Genomic DNA, 14,227 nt, shown 5'->3' with positions numbered 1-14,227 from the left:
CAAATGAAGTTATACAACTTAACAGGTATTGAAATATGAACAAATGTTTTTGCATATCTCCATCCTGGACACCCTGTATTTTTCTGATTATTGTGAAGTGCACAGTTTTACATTTTTGAACAGTTAAACTGATAAGATGTGAGGACTTACTTCGTAGAATAAGCGACGAAAAGAATATGTGGAAAACATTATCTAGAATAAGATGCCGGACGACAGGACGTAAGTGAAGACATTAGGGGGAAACCTCTATGGCACTAGAGTGAGACTTAGGAAGAAGGATGAAAAATTAGGCTTTTACGTCCCGTCGACATCGAGATCGTTAGAGACGGAGCACAACCTCGTATTGTTTCAAGGATGGGGAAGGGAATCGGCTGTGCCCTCTGAAAGGAACCATCCCGGCGTCGGCCAATGCTTGCTTCAACATAAAGGCAGATGCTAGACAAAATGGTTCAAATGGCTCTGAGTACTATGGGACTTAACATCTGAGGTCATCAGTCCCCTAGAACTTAGAACTACTTAAACCTAACTACCCTAAGGACATCACACACATCCATGCCCGAGGCAGGATTCGAACCTGCGACCGTAGCGGTCACGCGGTTCCAGACTGAAGCGCCTAGAGCCGCACGGCCACACCGGACGGCGATGCTAGACAAGTCGGTAGGTTGAGCTGTTGTATTCGGCCACGCACCACATTTCTCCATGAAAAATTTCCCGAGTGTTGGATCGGAAGGGGGAGGGGGGCTCCCATTGCCCGGTCCCTCGGTCTCCCGATCTGACTGTGCTAGATTTCAGTGCAGTGCAGTGTCAAGGACACAGTTACAGAACAAAGGTTCGAGATCTGGTAGATTTGAGACAACGAATTTACGTCGCAATAGAGGCCATAACACTTGTCATGTTTATGAACACGTGGCGAGAAGCGGAGTATCGTTTCGAACTCTACCGAACTGCAAACGGTGCCCACGTTAAACTGTACTAAAACGAATAAAAATGTTTGAACTCTTGTGTACAGTTTTGGACAAATAAAGTTATAAAACTTGATAGATACTGAAATATGAACAAATGTTTTTGTTTACCTCTAGCCTGTACGCAGTATGTTTTTCTGCGTTTTGTGAAGTGCTCAACTCTTTATATCACTTGAAAAAAGAAGTGGATTAATAAGGTAAGATTGAGGACTTAATTCGTAGAATCGGCGACAAAAGGAGTATGTGGAAAACACTATCTAGAACAAGGAATAGGACGACATGACAAGAGTAAAAACATCGAGGGAAAACTTATCTGCTATTAAAAAAATGGTTCAAATGGCTCTGAGCACTATGGGACTTAACATCTATGGTCATCAGTCCCCTAGAACTTAGAACTACTTAAACCTAACTAACCTAAGGACATCACACAACACCCAGTCATCACGAGGCAGAGAAAATCCCTGACCCCGCCGGGAATCGAACCCGGGAACCCGGGCGCGGGAAGCGAGAACGCTACCGCACGACAACGAGCTGCGGACCCTGCTATTAAAGGAAACCAAAGAGAGAAGGAAGAAAATTTAAGGTTATCGTCCCGTCGACATCGAGGTCATTAGAGACGGAGCATAAGCTCGGAATGTTTCAAGGATGGGAAAGGAAATCGTCCATGCCCTTTCAAAGGAACCATCCGGGCAGTGAGCTGGAGCTATTTAGAGAAATCACTGAAAACTTATATCTGGATGGCCGGAACTGTCTTCCTGCCGAATGCGATTCCAGTTCAAATGGATCTGAGCACTATGGGACTCAACTGCTGAGGTCATTAGTCCCCTAGAACTTAGAACTAGTTAAACCTAACTAACCTAAGGACATCACACACATCCATGCCCGAGGCAGGATTCGAACCTGCGACCGTAGCGGTCTCGCGGTTCCAGACTGCAGCGCCAGAACCGCGCGGCCACTTCGGCCGGCTGCGATTCCAGTGTGCTAACTACTGCGCCACTTCACTCGGTGAGAGGGAACTGTGGTGGACAAAAATTACAGGGGTACATACAACAAATAATTGAGGTCGAAGGATGATAGTGATATTCTGAGATGTCGATGGGGTCACAGGAGACGAAATCGTGGTTGTAAAGCTTAACAGGAAATTATCTCTGGACGTGTAATTTTCCAGTACTTTCAGTGTCACTGTCAACCTGCATCTTTAATGAAATGTAACCGTGTCCCATCAGAAAAGGTCAATGTTCCGGTAGTGACATAAATAGCTATTTGAAGGAAAAACTTGTACACAAATTTATGCTCTGATATATAGTGCACGCTTTATGTGATTTGACTAGAGATTTTCTTTTGCTTATACAAGAGTCATTGTAAAGCTGTCGGCATGGCTTACCAGAGTAGATGATGGAGAAGCGGCTGCGCTCTTGTGGAGGTGCCCACTTGGAGATCATCAGCTGTATCGCTGGGAAAGTCACCCCCTGAGAAATGAGAAACACCGTGAACGAACTTACACAGATGCTTTTTCAATGCGTATCCTATAGTAAAACTAAACAACTCCTGTGTTTGTACATAAACGAAAACTAATCTATTATTCACAACATCAAGAAAGAAAGAGGTTAATAACTAAATGAGAAACTTTCAAGCTTGCACTTTATCTCTGAGATGTAACGAGATAGACTCCTGGGACGTGCGACTAGTAATTGGTCTACTAAACAAACTCGTTATCCTCATTTCCCTTCCGTTTAGCTCTATTAAAGCGCAGGCGTCAGTACAGCCGACGCGTAGGAGCTAATACGTGAGACGCGCAAAGATAAATTGAAAACAAACACCGGGAAGTATTCTGGATGCGAATATTAGCGCCCACTCGCTAACTACACTAACCTTGTGGCGGGAATATCGACTGCGAACTGGGCGTTATTATTCAGTGTCTAAGTGGTTCTAAGGAAACGAGGATCCCTTGCCGTAGAAATTCAAGAAAGATGTCCGACTTTCGGTGGAAGACTCATACATCTGGAGACGGAATTTGAAAACTGATTATACTAGGAACCACGCGATTCGGTGTACTGTAAAATTATCTCTTTCTTCAATTATCCCAAGGGTAAAAGAATCCCAGCAGATTTCCCTGTGCGATTTGCGTAATGTGACTTATTCGAATAAGAGTTCCCTAGTACTTTGTTCATTTTTGGGAAAAGACGTTTTATTATCAGACGCATGATGACAGGTTAGTGTAAGCGCGAGTTAAGTCATTGCAAATGTGAAATGCTGGTACATTAACACTATGCCGTCCGGCGACACCACAGTGGTGTCGTCTGCACAGTATCGCTCAGTGGCCGGCGACAGCACAGTGGTGTCGTGAGCATAGTATCACGCATTGGCCGGCGACAGCACTTTAGTATCTTTTGCATTCTGTTGGTGTTTTGTTTAGGTAACAATAAGTTACACACGTCAACAAGTACTTGTGCCCTTTCATCATGGTGGTCAAAAGAGACAATAGGATTATTTACGATGAATGCCCGGAAGTCTTGTCTGACGTTCCGGACGACTTGACCGATTAGGAAAAAGACATTAGATATAAAAAAAAACGAAAGTGAAGCAGAATCGTAGGAAGCTAGTGAAATACGTGCAAGAAGAATTCGGCGAACACTACGGTTGCCAACTGATTCGGCTGAATCAGAGGAAGAAGGCAGTGTACAGTGGTCAGACTTTGATTTACCGAGGACCAATAATAAATTTGGAGGATCCCCGGCTCCAAAAATTGTTCCCAAAGATCACAGAGCGTCGAAGATATCATGTAATTATATATAGGGAACGATCTATTTGAATATATTAGCAACGAAACCAACAAGTACTACGGTCAAAATTGCAATAGAAGAAAGGTAGGTTAAAAAAATTTGTCGACGTTATAGGACCCGAACTTAGAAAATGGTTTGGGCTTGCTATCCTTAGGAACTGTAAAAAAAAGCAAGGATCGATGATTATTGGTCAACGAATCCGTTGATAGACACACCGATATTTCGAAAAACGATGTCCCGCAACCGATTCTGACAAATATTATCATTTTTACATTTTTCCGGCAGCAACAATAAACCGGATAATGCCGACCGGCTTGTCAAAGCGCAATTCTGAATTGATTATTTTTCCAAAAAGTTTAAAGAAACGTGTAATCAAAGTCAAAACATCTCTATTGATGAAGGAATGATATCGTGGCGTGGACGATTAAATTTTAAAGTTTACAATCCGTTGAAAATTACGAAATACGGCATACTCATTCGGACGCTGTGTGATTCGATTACGGGATAAATTTCCTCATTCAAGATATATTCCGGCGCTGGACAGCCTTTAGCAAAAACAGTGATGAACTATTGATACCTTCTGATGGAAAGTGGCATCACCTCTGCATGGATAATTATTATAACAGTGTAGAACTTGCAGAGAAAATTCGAGTTTGTGGACCGATACACCAAAATAGAGGATTTCCGGAAAATTAAAGTGCGCAAAAGTCAATGTGTTTGAAGCTTGTCATCAACGGGAAGGTGGCAAGCGGCCGGCGACAAGCGAAGTAATCCGAATTAGCGCTGCCGGCGCGAAGCGAATAAATTTGTACGAGACGTGCGGACGGCAAAGTGTTGATAACCAGTGCAACCGCAAGAATACTGAACGCAAGCACGCAAACGTGAATGCATTGTTTTGTACACATACCGGATATCAATTTGCGGCACGGAGTCCCTGCCTGTTGCACTTGGTCGGTCAATAGAGAAACAGTTAATGCTGTTTGTGAATGACTCTGGAGTTGTCGTCCGATTATATACCATATGTGCTCGACTGGAGACAGAGCTGGTGGTCTAGCATGCCAAGACAACAAGTAGACGCTCTGTAGACCATCTTGGGTTACAACAGCGGTATGTGGACGACCGTTATCCATCTGAGAAACATCCTGTGGAATGTTGTTTATGAGTGACAGCTGAGCAGCTCGAGTCACCATACTGACGCACAAATTTGTAGTCAGAATGCGTTCGAAAGCCAAGAGCGTGCTCCTGCTGTCATGCATAATCGCACCTTGGACCATTACCCCCAGGTGTAGGTACAAAGTGTCTAGTTCACTGACAGAGTGATTGCCCTCCTTCTAACCAGTACACTGCCAATACTAGCACCTGAGCAGGAACAGCTTTCATCAGACACGGACCTCCCTCCTACTCTCCAATGAGCTCTCGCTTGACACCACTGAAGTCGCAAATGGTGGTAGTTTGGGGTCAGTGGAATGCATGCGACAGGATGTTTGGTTCGTAGTTGCCCTCGAAGCAACCGAGTTGTAACGGTTCGTTGTGTCACTGTGGTGCCAACTGCCACTGAAATTGCTGCTGCGGATGCAGTAAGATGTGCCACAACCACACGCCAAACACGACGGTCTTCCCCCCCGGTAGTGCCACGTGCCCGTCTGGAGTCTGGTCTGCCTGGACCCTACATTCACGTGACCACCGCTGCCAGCAGTCATGTACAGTGACAACGTTCCTGCCAAGTCGTTCTGCAGTATCGCAGAAGAAACAATCAGCTCTGTTACACTACGTCTTTCAAACTCAGTGAGGTGTTGATAACGCGTCTTTGTTACCTTAAAGGCATTCCTGACGAACAGCAACTCTCCACATCCAATTTCAAAGGTAACTAACGTTCACGGTCGTTACAGTGTGTATTTAAAGGTAATATTATTTTCGTCTTCATAGTGGCGCTACTAGCGCCACTCTTACGCAATTGGCGAGAAATTAGAATAGACATCACCTTTCAGAGTAGAAACACGCATACCAAATTTCTTTTATTTCGCACAACTCCGTCTTCGTGGTGCGATTTTTTTCCCATCAGTGTATAACCAAATTCTTCATTCAGAGACATGCAGCACATTATTATAGTAGTTAAAGGCTACGATACGATAACGGAATAGGTATCTTTGGGACAGCCGTTTCAAGGAGATATGTTCTAATCATAAATGGATCTTGCTGTTTATTGAAAAACATTTCTTAAACCTAATGTTTGGCAAGTAGCTGCTTTCCTGTTGAAATTCATAAACATTACTTTCTCAGTTTGAGTAAATATTAAGCTATCGATAACTCGTAAACAAATTTGGTGTTATTTTTGTTTTTCTTCAATGAAGGAGTAAATATCTGCGCCCTGCATAATCTCTAAAACATATTAAACATAATGAGATTTTCACTCTGCAGCGGAGTGTGCGCTGATATGAAACTTCCTGGCAGATTAAAACTGTGTGCCGGACCGAAACTCGAAAACGGGACCTTTACCTTTCGCGGGCAAATGTCCTATCATCTGAGCTACCCAAGCACGACTCTCGGCCCCTCCTCAGAGCTTTACTTCTGCCAGTACCTCGTCTCCTACCTTCCAAACTTTACAGAAGCTCTCCTGCGAACCTTGCAGAACTAGCACTCCTGAAAGAAAGGATAGGTCCTGAGTTCGAATCTCGGTCCGGCACACAGTTTTAATCTGCCAGGAAGTTTCATATCAGCGCACACTCCGCTGCAGAGTGAAGATCTCATTCTGGAAACATCCCCCAGGCTGCGGCTAAGCCATGTCTCCGCAATATCCTTTCTTTCAGGAGTGCTAGTTCTGCACGGTTCGCAGGAGAGCTTCTGTAAAGTTTGGAAAGTAGGAGATGAGGTACTGGCAGAAGTAAAGCTGTGAGGACGGGGTGTGAGTCGTGTTTGGGTAGCTCAGATGGCAGAGCACTTGCACGCGAAAGGCAAAGGTCCCAAGTTCGAGTCTCGGTCCGGCACTCAGTTTTATCCTGCAGGAAGTTTCATATTAAACATAGTTTACTGCCTCAGTTACTAATTACTAATTAGATCAGCTCAAAAGCTTTTTGTAACACATGTCTATCCTAAAATGCCATATTTTTACCTTACATTAATCCTTGACAACTGTATGTCAGTGTGGTTTCTTTAAAGGACATGATACAATTAATAGCCGATAGTACTAATGAGTAAATTCCTTGTGTTTTTTTTTTTTTTGTTTAAATTCCTTTAAGTTTCATAAAAGCTTAGCTCACAACATTTTACCTCGAAGTTTACAGATATCGTTTTTAATATCCGAACTCATCTATGTATTACACTTGTTTTTAAGCTTCTTGTAGAACTCGTTTGTAAAGGCACTCGTTTTTACGAGCTTTTTACGACATCTTTTAGTTAAAGACAATTTTTAATCAAGCCATTACAGTAAACTTTGCCAACTCCGCACCCAGACGTCTCGCGCCTGTGGATGTGGAGTTGGATAACACTTGCACCCTGCGTTTTATCCAGTCTGACAAAGCATGACTTGCTGACCACATGACGCTGCTGAATCTTGTACATCATCATCTGCAGCAGAACATACTTCTGTCTTTGCTCTGTGCTAATAATTTCACGACTGCTGCTTCAATAAGACCGAAACTGCAGTGGCAGACCCACGTGCAATATGATCGTCTCCGTCAGTCTGAGCTCCGATAGAGTACATAGAAACGTTTGCTACTGTTGGAATGCTTCAAATTAAAGATGGATCTGTAAGGAATGTTGGCTTATTCCAATACCTTAGCTAGCATGTGCAAAATGATGACAGCGTCAGTTGTTATGAGGGAGCTAGGGCGGTAGCTCACTGAAATGCTGTGTGACAACCAAATGAGAATACACTTGAGGACCAACTGTAGCACTGTATGGCAGAAAGCGCTGGTCAATAACGGTCCCCAGTGCCAGGCATCTTCATGTCGCGGAAATGCTTATGCTCCATTAAATAATACTCATATCCGTAACAGATCAACGAACAATGACAAAGTCTGGCAAAATCTGGTTTATGGTATGGGCATGCGCTGAGTCCAGCGCCACTCTCGTCTTCGCTGGTCGTCGTGGCTCAGTTCGAAACGGATTCATCACTGAAGACAATTATACTCTGTTCAGTGAGATTCCACGCCAAAGACGTTTCTGGGAACATCCCTGAGAGCAGTGGTCTACCAACCTGTCTGTAGTCCGCCATGCGGTCCGACAACCACAAGAAATGTTGTGAAGTGTCGTTTTTTTCATAGAAAGTCTCCTTTGTTTGTCTTCCGCGTAGCTCTTGCAGCACAGTGGGACGTGGACGATATTCTACGCCCCGTTTTGTTGCTCTTCATGGCAACATTTCAGAAAGTAATGCCCGCCCGCACATGCGGAGAGTTTCTAATGCTTATCCAGCAATTGAGAAGATTTGGAACAATATGGGAAGGGCCCTCTCACCATCTCTGGATTTTCACAATCTAAAGAGTCAAACGGAGATAATTTAGCGCGATATCTCCCAGGAGGACATCCAATCACTCAACCGATCAATGCCAAGCCAAATACACTCCTGGAAATTGAAATAAGAACACCGTGAATTCATTGTCCCAGGAAGGGGAAACTTTATTGACACATTCCTGGGGTCAGATACATCACATGATCACACTGACAGAACCACAGGCACATAGACACAGGCAACAGAGCATGCACAATGTCGGCACTAGTACAGTGTATATCCACCTTTCGCAGCAATGCAGGCTGCTATTCTCCCATGGAGACGATCGTAGAGATGCTGGATGTAGTCCTGTGGAATGGCTTGCCATGCCATTTCCACCTGGCGCCTCAGTTGGACCAGCGTTTGTGCTGGACGTGCAGACCGCGTGAGACGACGCTTCATCCAGTCCCAAACATGCTCAATGGGGGACAGATCCGCAGATCTTGCTGGCCAGGGTAGTTGACTTACTCCTTCTAGAGCACGTTGAGTGGCACGGGATACATGCGGACGTGCATTGTCCTGTTGGAACAGCAAGTTCCCTTGCCGGTCTAGGAATGGTAGAACGATGGGTTCGATGACGGTTTGGATGTACCGTGCACTATTCAGTGTCCCCTCGACGATCACCAGTGGTGTACGGCCAGTGTAGGAGATCGCTCCCCACACCATGATGCCGGGTGTTGGCCCTGTGTGCCTCAGTCGTATGCAGTCCTGATTGTGGCGCTCACCTGCACGGCGCCAAACACGCATACGACCATCATTGGCACCAAGGCAGAAGCGACTCTCATCGCTGAAGACGACACGTCTCCAATCGTCCTTCCATTCACGCCTGTTGCGACACCACAGGAGGCGGGCTGCACGATGTTGGGGCGTGAGCGGAAGACGGCCTAACGGTGTGCGGGACCATAGCCCAGCTTCATGGAGACGGTTGCGAATGGTCCTCGCCGATACCCCAGGAGCAACAGTGTCCCTAATTTGCTGGGAAGTGGCGGTGTGGTCCCCTATGGCACTGCGTAGGATCCTACGGTCTTGGCGTGCATCCGTGCGTCGCTGCGGTCCGGTCCCAGGTCGACGGGCACGTGCACCTTCCGCCGACCACTGGCGACAACATCGATGTACTGTGGAAACCTCACGCCCCACGTGTTGAGCAATTCGGCGGTACGTCCACCCGGCCTCCCGCATGCCCACTATACGCCCTCGCTCAAAGTCCGTCAACTGCACATACGGTTCACGTCCACGCTGTCGCGGCATGCTACCAGTGTTAAAGACTGCGATGGAGCTCCGTATGCCACGGCAAACTGGCTGACACTGACGGCGGCGGTGCACAAATGCTGCGCAGCTAGCGCCATTCGACGGCCAACACCGCGGTTCCTGGTGTGTCCGCTGTGCCGTGCGTGTGATCATTGCTTGTACAGCCCTCTCGCAGTGTCCGGAGCAAGTATGGTGGGTCTGACACACCGGTGTCAATGTGTTCTTTTTTCCATTTCCAGGAGTGTAACTGCTTGCATAACAGCCGGAGGTGGGCCAAGGCGCTGTGAAGCTCTTTCTCTTGAATAAATTATCCAATGTTCCTGAAATTATAATCATTTGTTTGTCTATATATGTACACTATGTGATCAAAACTATCTGGACACCACCAAAAACATACGTTTTTCATAATAGGTGCATTGTGCTGCCACCTACTTCCAGACTCCATATCACTGATCTCAGTGGTCATTAGACATCATCAGGGACCAGAACTGGGCGCTCCGCGGAACTCACGGACTTCGAACTTGGACAGGTGATGGGTGTTACTTAAGGCAGACGTCTGTACGCGAGATTTCCACATTCCTAAACATCCATAGGTCCACTGTTTCCGAGGTGATAGTGAAGTGGAAACGTGAAGGGACGCGTACAGCAAGGGACAAAAAAATGTGTGTGACATCTTATGGGACTTAACTGCTAAGGCCATTAGTCCCTAAGCTTACACACTACTTAACCTAAATCATCCTAAGGACAAACACACACACCCATGCCCGAGGGAGGACTCGAACCTCCGCCGGGACCAGCCGCACAGTCCATGATTGCAGCGCCTTAGAGCAAGGGACACGTACAGCACAAAAGCGTACAGCCCGACCTCGTCTGTGCCTGACAGAGATCGCCGACAGTTTAACAGGGCCGTAATGTGTAATAGGAGCTATCCAGACCATCACACAGGAATTCCAGACTCCATCAGTATCAACTACAAGTACTATGACAGTTAGGCGGGAGGTGAGAAAACTTGAATTTCGTGATCGAGTGGCTACTCATAAGCCACACACCACGCCGGTAAATGTCAAACGACGCCTCGCTTGGTGTAAGGAGCGTAAACATTGGACGACTGAACAGTGGAGAAAGTTGTGTGGAGTGACGAATCACGGTACACAATGTGGCGATCCGACGGCAGGGTGTGGGTATGGCAAATGCCCGATGAAGGTCATCTGCCAGCGTGTGTATTGCCAACAGTAAAATTCGGAGGCGGTCATGTTATGGTGTGGGCGTGTCTTTCATGGAGGGGCCTTGCACACCTTGTTGTTTTGCGTGGCACTATCAGGGCACGGGACTACATTGATGTTTTAAGCACCCTCTTGCTTCCCAATGTTGAAAAGCAATTCGGGGATGGCGATTGCATCTTTCAACACGATCGAGCACCTGTTCATAAAGCACGGCCTGTGACGGAGTGGTTACACGACAATAACATCCCTGTAATGGACTGGCCTGCACAGAGTTCTGACCTGAATCCTGCAGAACACGTACGGGATGTTTTGGAACGCCGACTTCGTGCCGGGCCTCACCTACCGATGTCGTTAGCTCTCCTCAGTGCAGCACTCCGTGAAGAATGGACTGCCATTCCCCAGGAAACCTTCCGGCATCTGACTGAACTTATGCCTGCGAGAGTGGAAGCTGTCATCAAGGCTAAGGGTGGGGCAACACCATACTGAATTCCAGCATTACCGATGGAGGGCGCCACGAACTTGTAAGTCATTTTCAGCCTGGTGTCCGGATGCTTTTGATCACATAGTGTACAACACGTCTACCAATTTCCGACACATTCCGCTAATTCCTTCGTGTTTCTTTTATTTCTTTTTGGAAGTCGTTTCTGAAAGTATTTGTATGGAGTGTAGCCATGTATGGAAGTGAAACGTGGACGATAAATAGTTTAGACAAGAAGAGAATAGAAGCTCTCGAAATGTGGTGCTACAGAAGAATGCTGAAGATTAGATGGCTAGATCACATAACTAATGAGGAGGTATTGAATAGAATTGGGGAGAAAAGGAGCTTGTGGCATAACTTGACTAGAAGAAGGGATCGGTTGGTAGGACATGTTCTGAGACATCGAGGGATCACCAGTTTAGTATTGGAGGGCAGCGTGGAGGGTAAAAATCGAAGAGGGAGACCAAGAGATGAAAACACTAAGCAGATTCAGAAGGATGTAGGCTGCAGTAGGTACTGGGAGATGAAGAAACTTGCACAGGATAGAGTAGCATGGAGAGCTGCATCAAACCAGTCTCAGGACTGAAGACCGCAACAACAACAGTTAAGTTTAAAATCTAAGTTCGAAGTTTGCACTCACCATTATTAGTATTCCACTTAACTCTACGATTATGACCTCAAATCCGCAGAATATCGCTGTGCGAGCGTGTAAAACAGGGTAATGTTGTTTCTTCCGTCATTTCCGTCTTCGATAAGTCAGTCTCTCTATTAATTTTTTTGCTTAGTGGAGGATCATTCCCTTTCTGTCTTGTCTTTCAAAGCTCCATGTAGTTCTCCGCTTCTACCTGTAGACGCACGAAATGTGTCAGCTTTGTTATTGATATCAATTGGGTCAGCCTGTAAATGTGGAAGCCTCTCCCTGGCGGTGTTGTTCTCTGGGAGGGCAGTCAGATCACAAAACTGTCCACGTGGGCAGGCCCTCACACGAACGAGTGAAAAGTGTTTCGGTGTTAAATATGGCTTGCAATGTCTAAAATTCCTTGGCATTTTCGATACCCTAATTTTCATGTCATTTTACTCTCGGAAAGTTAGCTGATGAATTTGGACATAGATACATGCTGCAGCACGCATAAATTTTTTTTCATTTTTCAATTTATCTTCATGTTTAATTGTAGTAAGGTATTTGTTACCGTTATTTTCCATTTCATTGCGTTAAAAGAAAAAACATTGATGACGAAAAAGCGGTAAAATATGTGATAGGAAATGAGAAAATTAGTCTGTTTTAAACGACGAAAAGCATTTTTTTTTACTCATTACACTTTAGAAAATAAATATAAATTATTAAACAGGTAGAAAAGAAGAAGGTAAAAAATATTTTTTTATTGTGAGAGGTATGAGTGCTGAAAAGATAATAATGAGTAGTGTTTGTCTGGCTGTGGGTCACTCCGGCGTGGAATAGAGACGTATTTTTTTTTTTTTAAGTGATTCTGTCTAACACTAGAACATTAAAAGGGGAAAATGCTACATTGCTACTAAACCATCGTAAGGTTTACTGTTCCACAATTTATTCATAAGAACTCATAATTTGTAGTTTATGCCTCAGTTATTACAACTATTAGATCTCCAATGGCATGTTACATACCAAATTAAGTACAAAATGTGCAGTGCATTTTCAACTTCTCGCGGCGTAATGAATAGTCCATTAAATTTCGGGCACGCAGCCACGAAAAAAAAAAAAAAAAAATTGCGTGGTTGCATGCCCGAAATTTAATGGACTACAAAATGTGCTGTTTTATACCCTACTGCAATCTTTGATTTTACGAGGGTTCAGTAATCGAGGGTTAATGTATCACTCGAGATGATGCTATCTTTAATAAAAAATATTGAAAAAAGTTCCATCTGAGAATTCGCTGACTGCAGATATTAGTTTATTTGTCTCTAGTTTTATTACAGTATTCTGCTACGCAGATTAGTCACACTTTCCAATTAATTTTTTTTTCTTACTGTATGTGAATCAGTTAGCTGAAACTTACAGGCCGTAAGCAACGATGAAAATATTTCTGTTGTGTGTCTGACGTGTGTTTCACGTGTGTATGTGTGAATGCAGTGTTTTAATTAACAGAATACTACTACAGCTAATTTAAAATTAATTAGTCAACTCTTTCAGTTTTAGCACATAATACCGCAATAAAATAGTTAAAAGTCATTCATTCATTCGGGTATAAGAATGATTTTAAAGATAAATTTCATGGTGTTGAGACAGCCACCAGCCACAAATTTTGAAACGTCCCCTTAGAAAAATTAGTGAATTACTGTGCTGATAAACCTCTACGTTATTTGATTTTCAAACAGCTGAGCAAAACTGAACGTACTCAGACATTACTTTCTTTACTTATTCTGATCAACACTAAACTGACACACAATATTTTTAGCGCAACGCAATCTGACTTTGAAAAATCCCTACAAAAGAATGGCCCTGACTAACAATAACCTAAACCTTTCATGAATCACTTACCTGACAAAAATCTTCGTTACTCGAACTACTGCAATACAGCGAGCGCCACTACTGCCAGCTAAATAAAAGACTCTAACTACTGAAGGCACTAACTACCGATAGGCATAGTTAGCAAATGAAAGATTTTGATAGAGAAGAAAAAATGTATTTACCTTAATAGTGTTCAAAAGTCATGTATTACAAGTTTACTCTTTCTGGCGGACACACGTCCCGATCGTCCGCTCTTAAAATTCTGCCATCTCTCCCCCCACATCCACCACTGCTGGCGGCCCACCTCCAACTACAATAGAGAATATTTCAACAACGCCAACCAGCCACAGACTGCACACAGCAGTCAGTGATTTTCATACAGAGCGCTACGTGGCGTTACCAACATAAAACCTAAACAGCCTACTTAAAATTTATTTTCAGTTCCTTTATTCAAAAGGTACCGTTACCGGTTTCGAATCATTACGATTCGTCTTCAGACGGTTTTCATGCTTTCATTACATGTGGTGCGTTTTTTTTTTACAGATTAATTGTCCTAAAATAT

General features: G+C 44.4%; 1 protein-coding gene across 2 annotated transcripts in view; it reads right to left on the bottom strand.

Moving 5' to 3' along the window:
• The window catches only part of LOC126473828 (sialin-like), a 114,230-nt gene that overhangs the window by 53,089 nt on the left and 46,914 nt on the right, over positions 1-14,227 (bottom strand). For both annotated transcript variants that reach the window (XM_050101149.1, XM_050101148.1), the window contains one exon: positions 2,347-2,431. In XM_050101149.1, the coding sequence (XP_049957106.1) occupies positions 2,347-2,431 (85 nt within the window). The remainder of the gene's footprint in view (positions 1-2,346; positions 2,432-14,227) is intronic.

This window comes from Schistocerca serialis, chromosome 4, assembly GCF_023864345.2.
Source record: "Schistocerca serialis cubense isolate TAMUIC-IGC-003099 chromosome 4, iqSchSeri2.2, whole genome shotgun sequence".
NCBI lineage: Eukaryota > Metazoa > Arthropoda > Insecta > Orthoptera > Acrididae > Schistocerca > Schistocerca serialis.
This window is presented reverse-complemented; position numbering and strand designations above follow the sequence as displayed.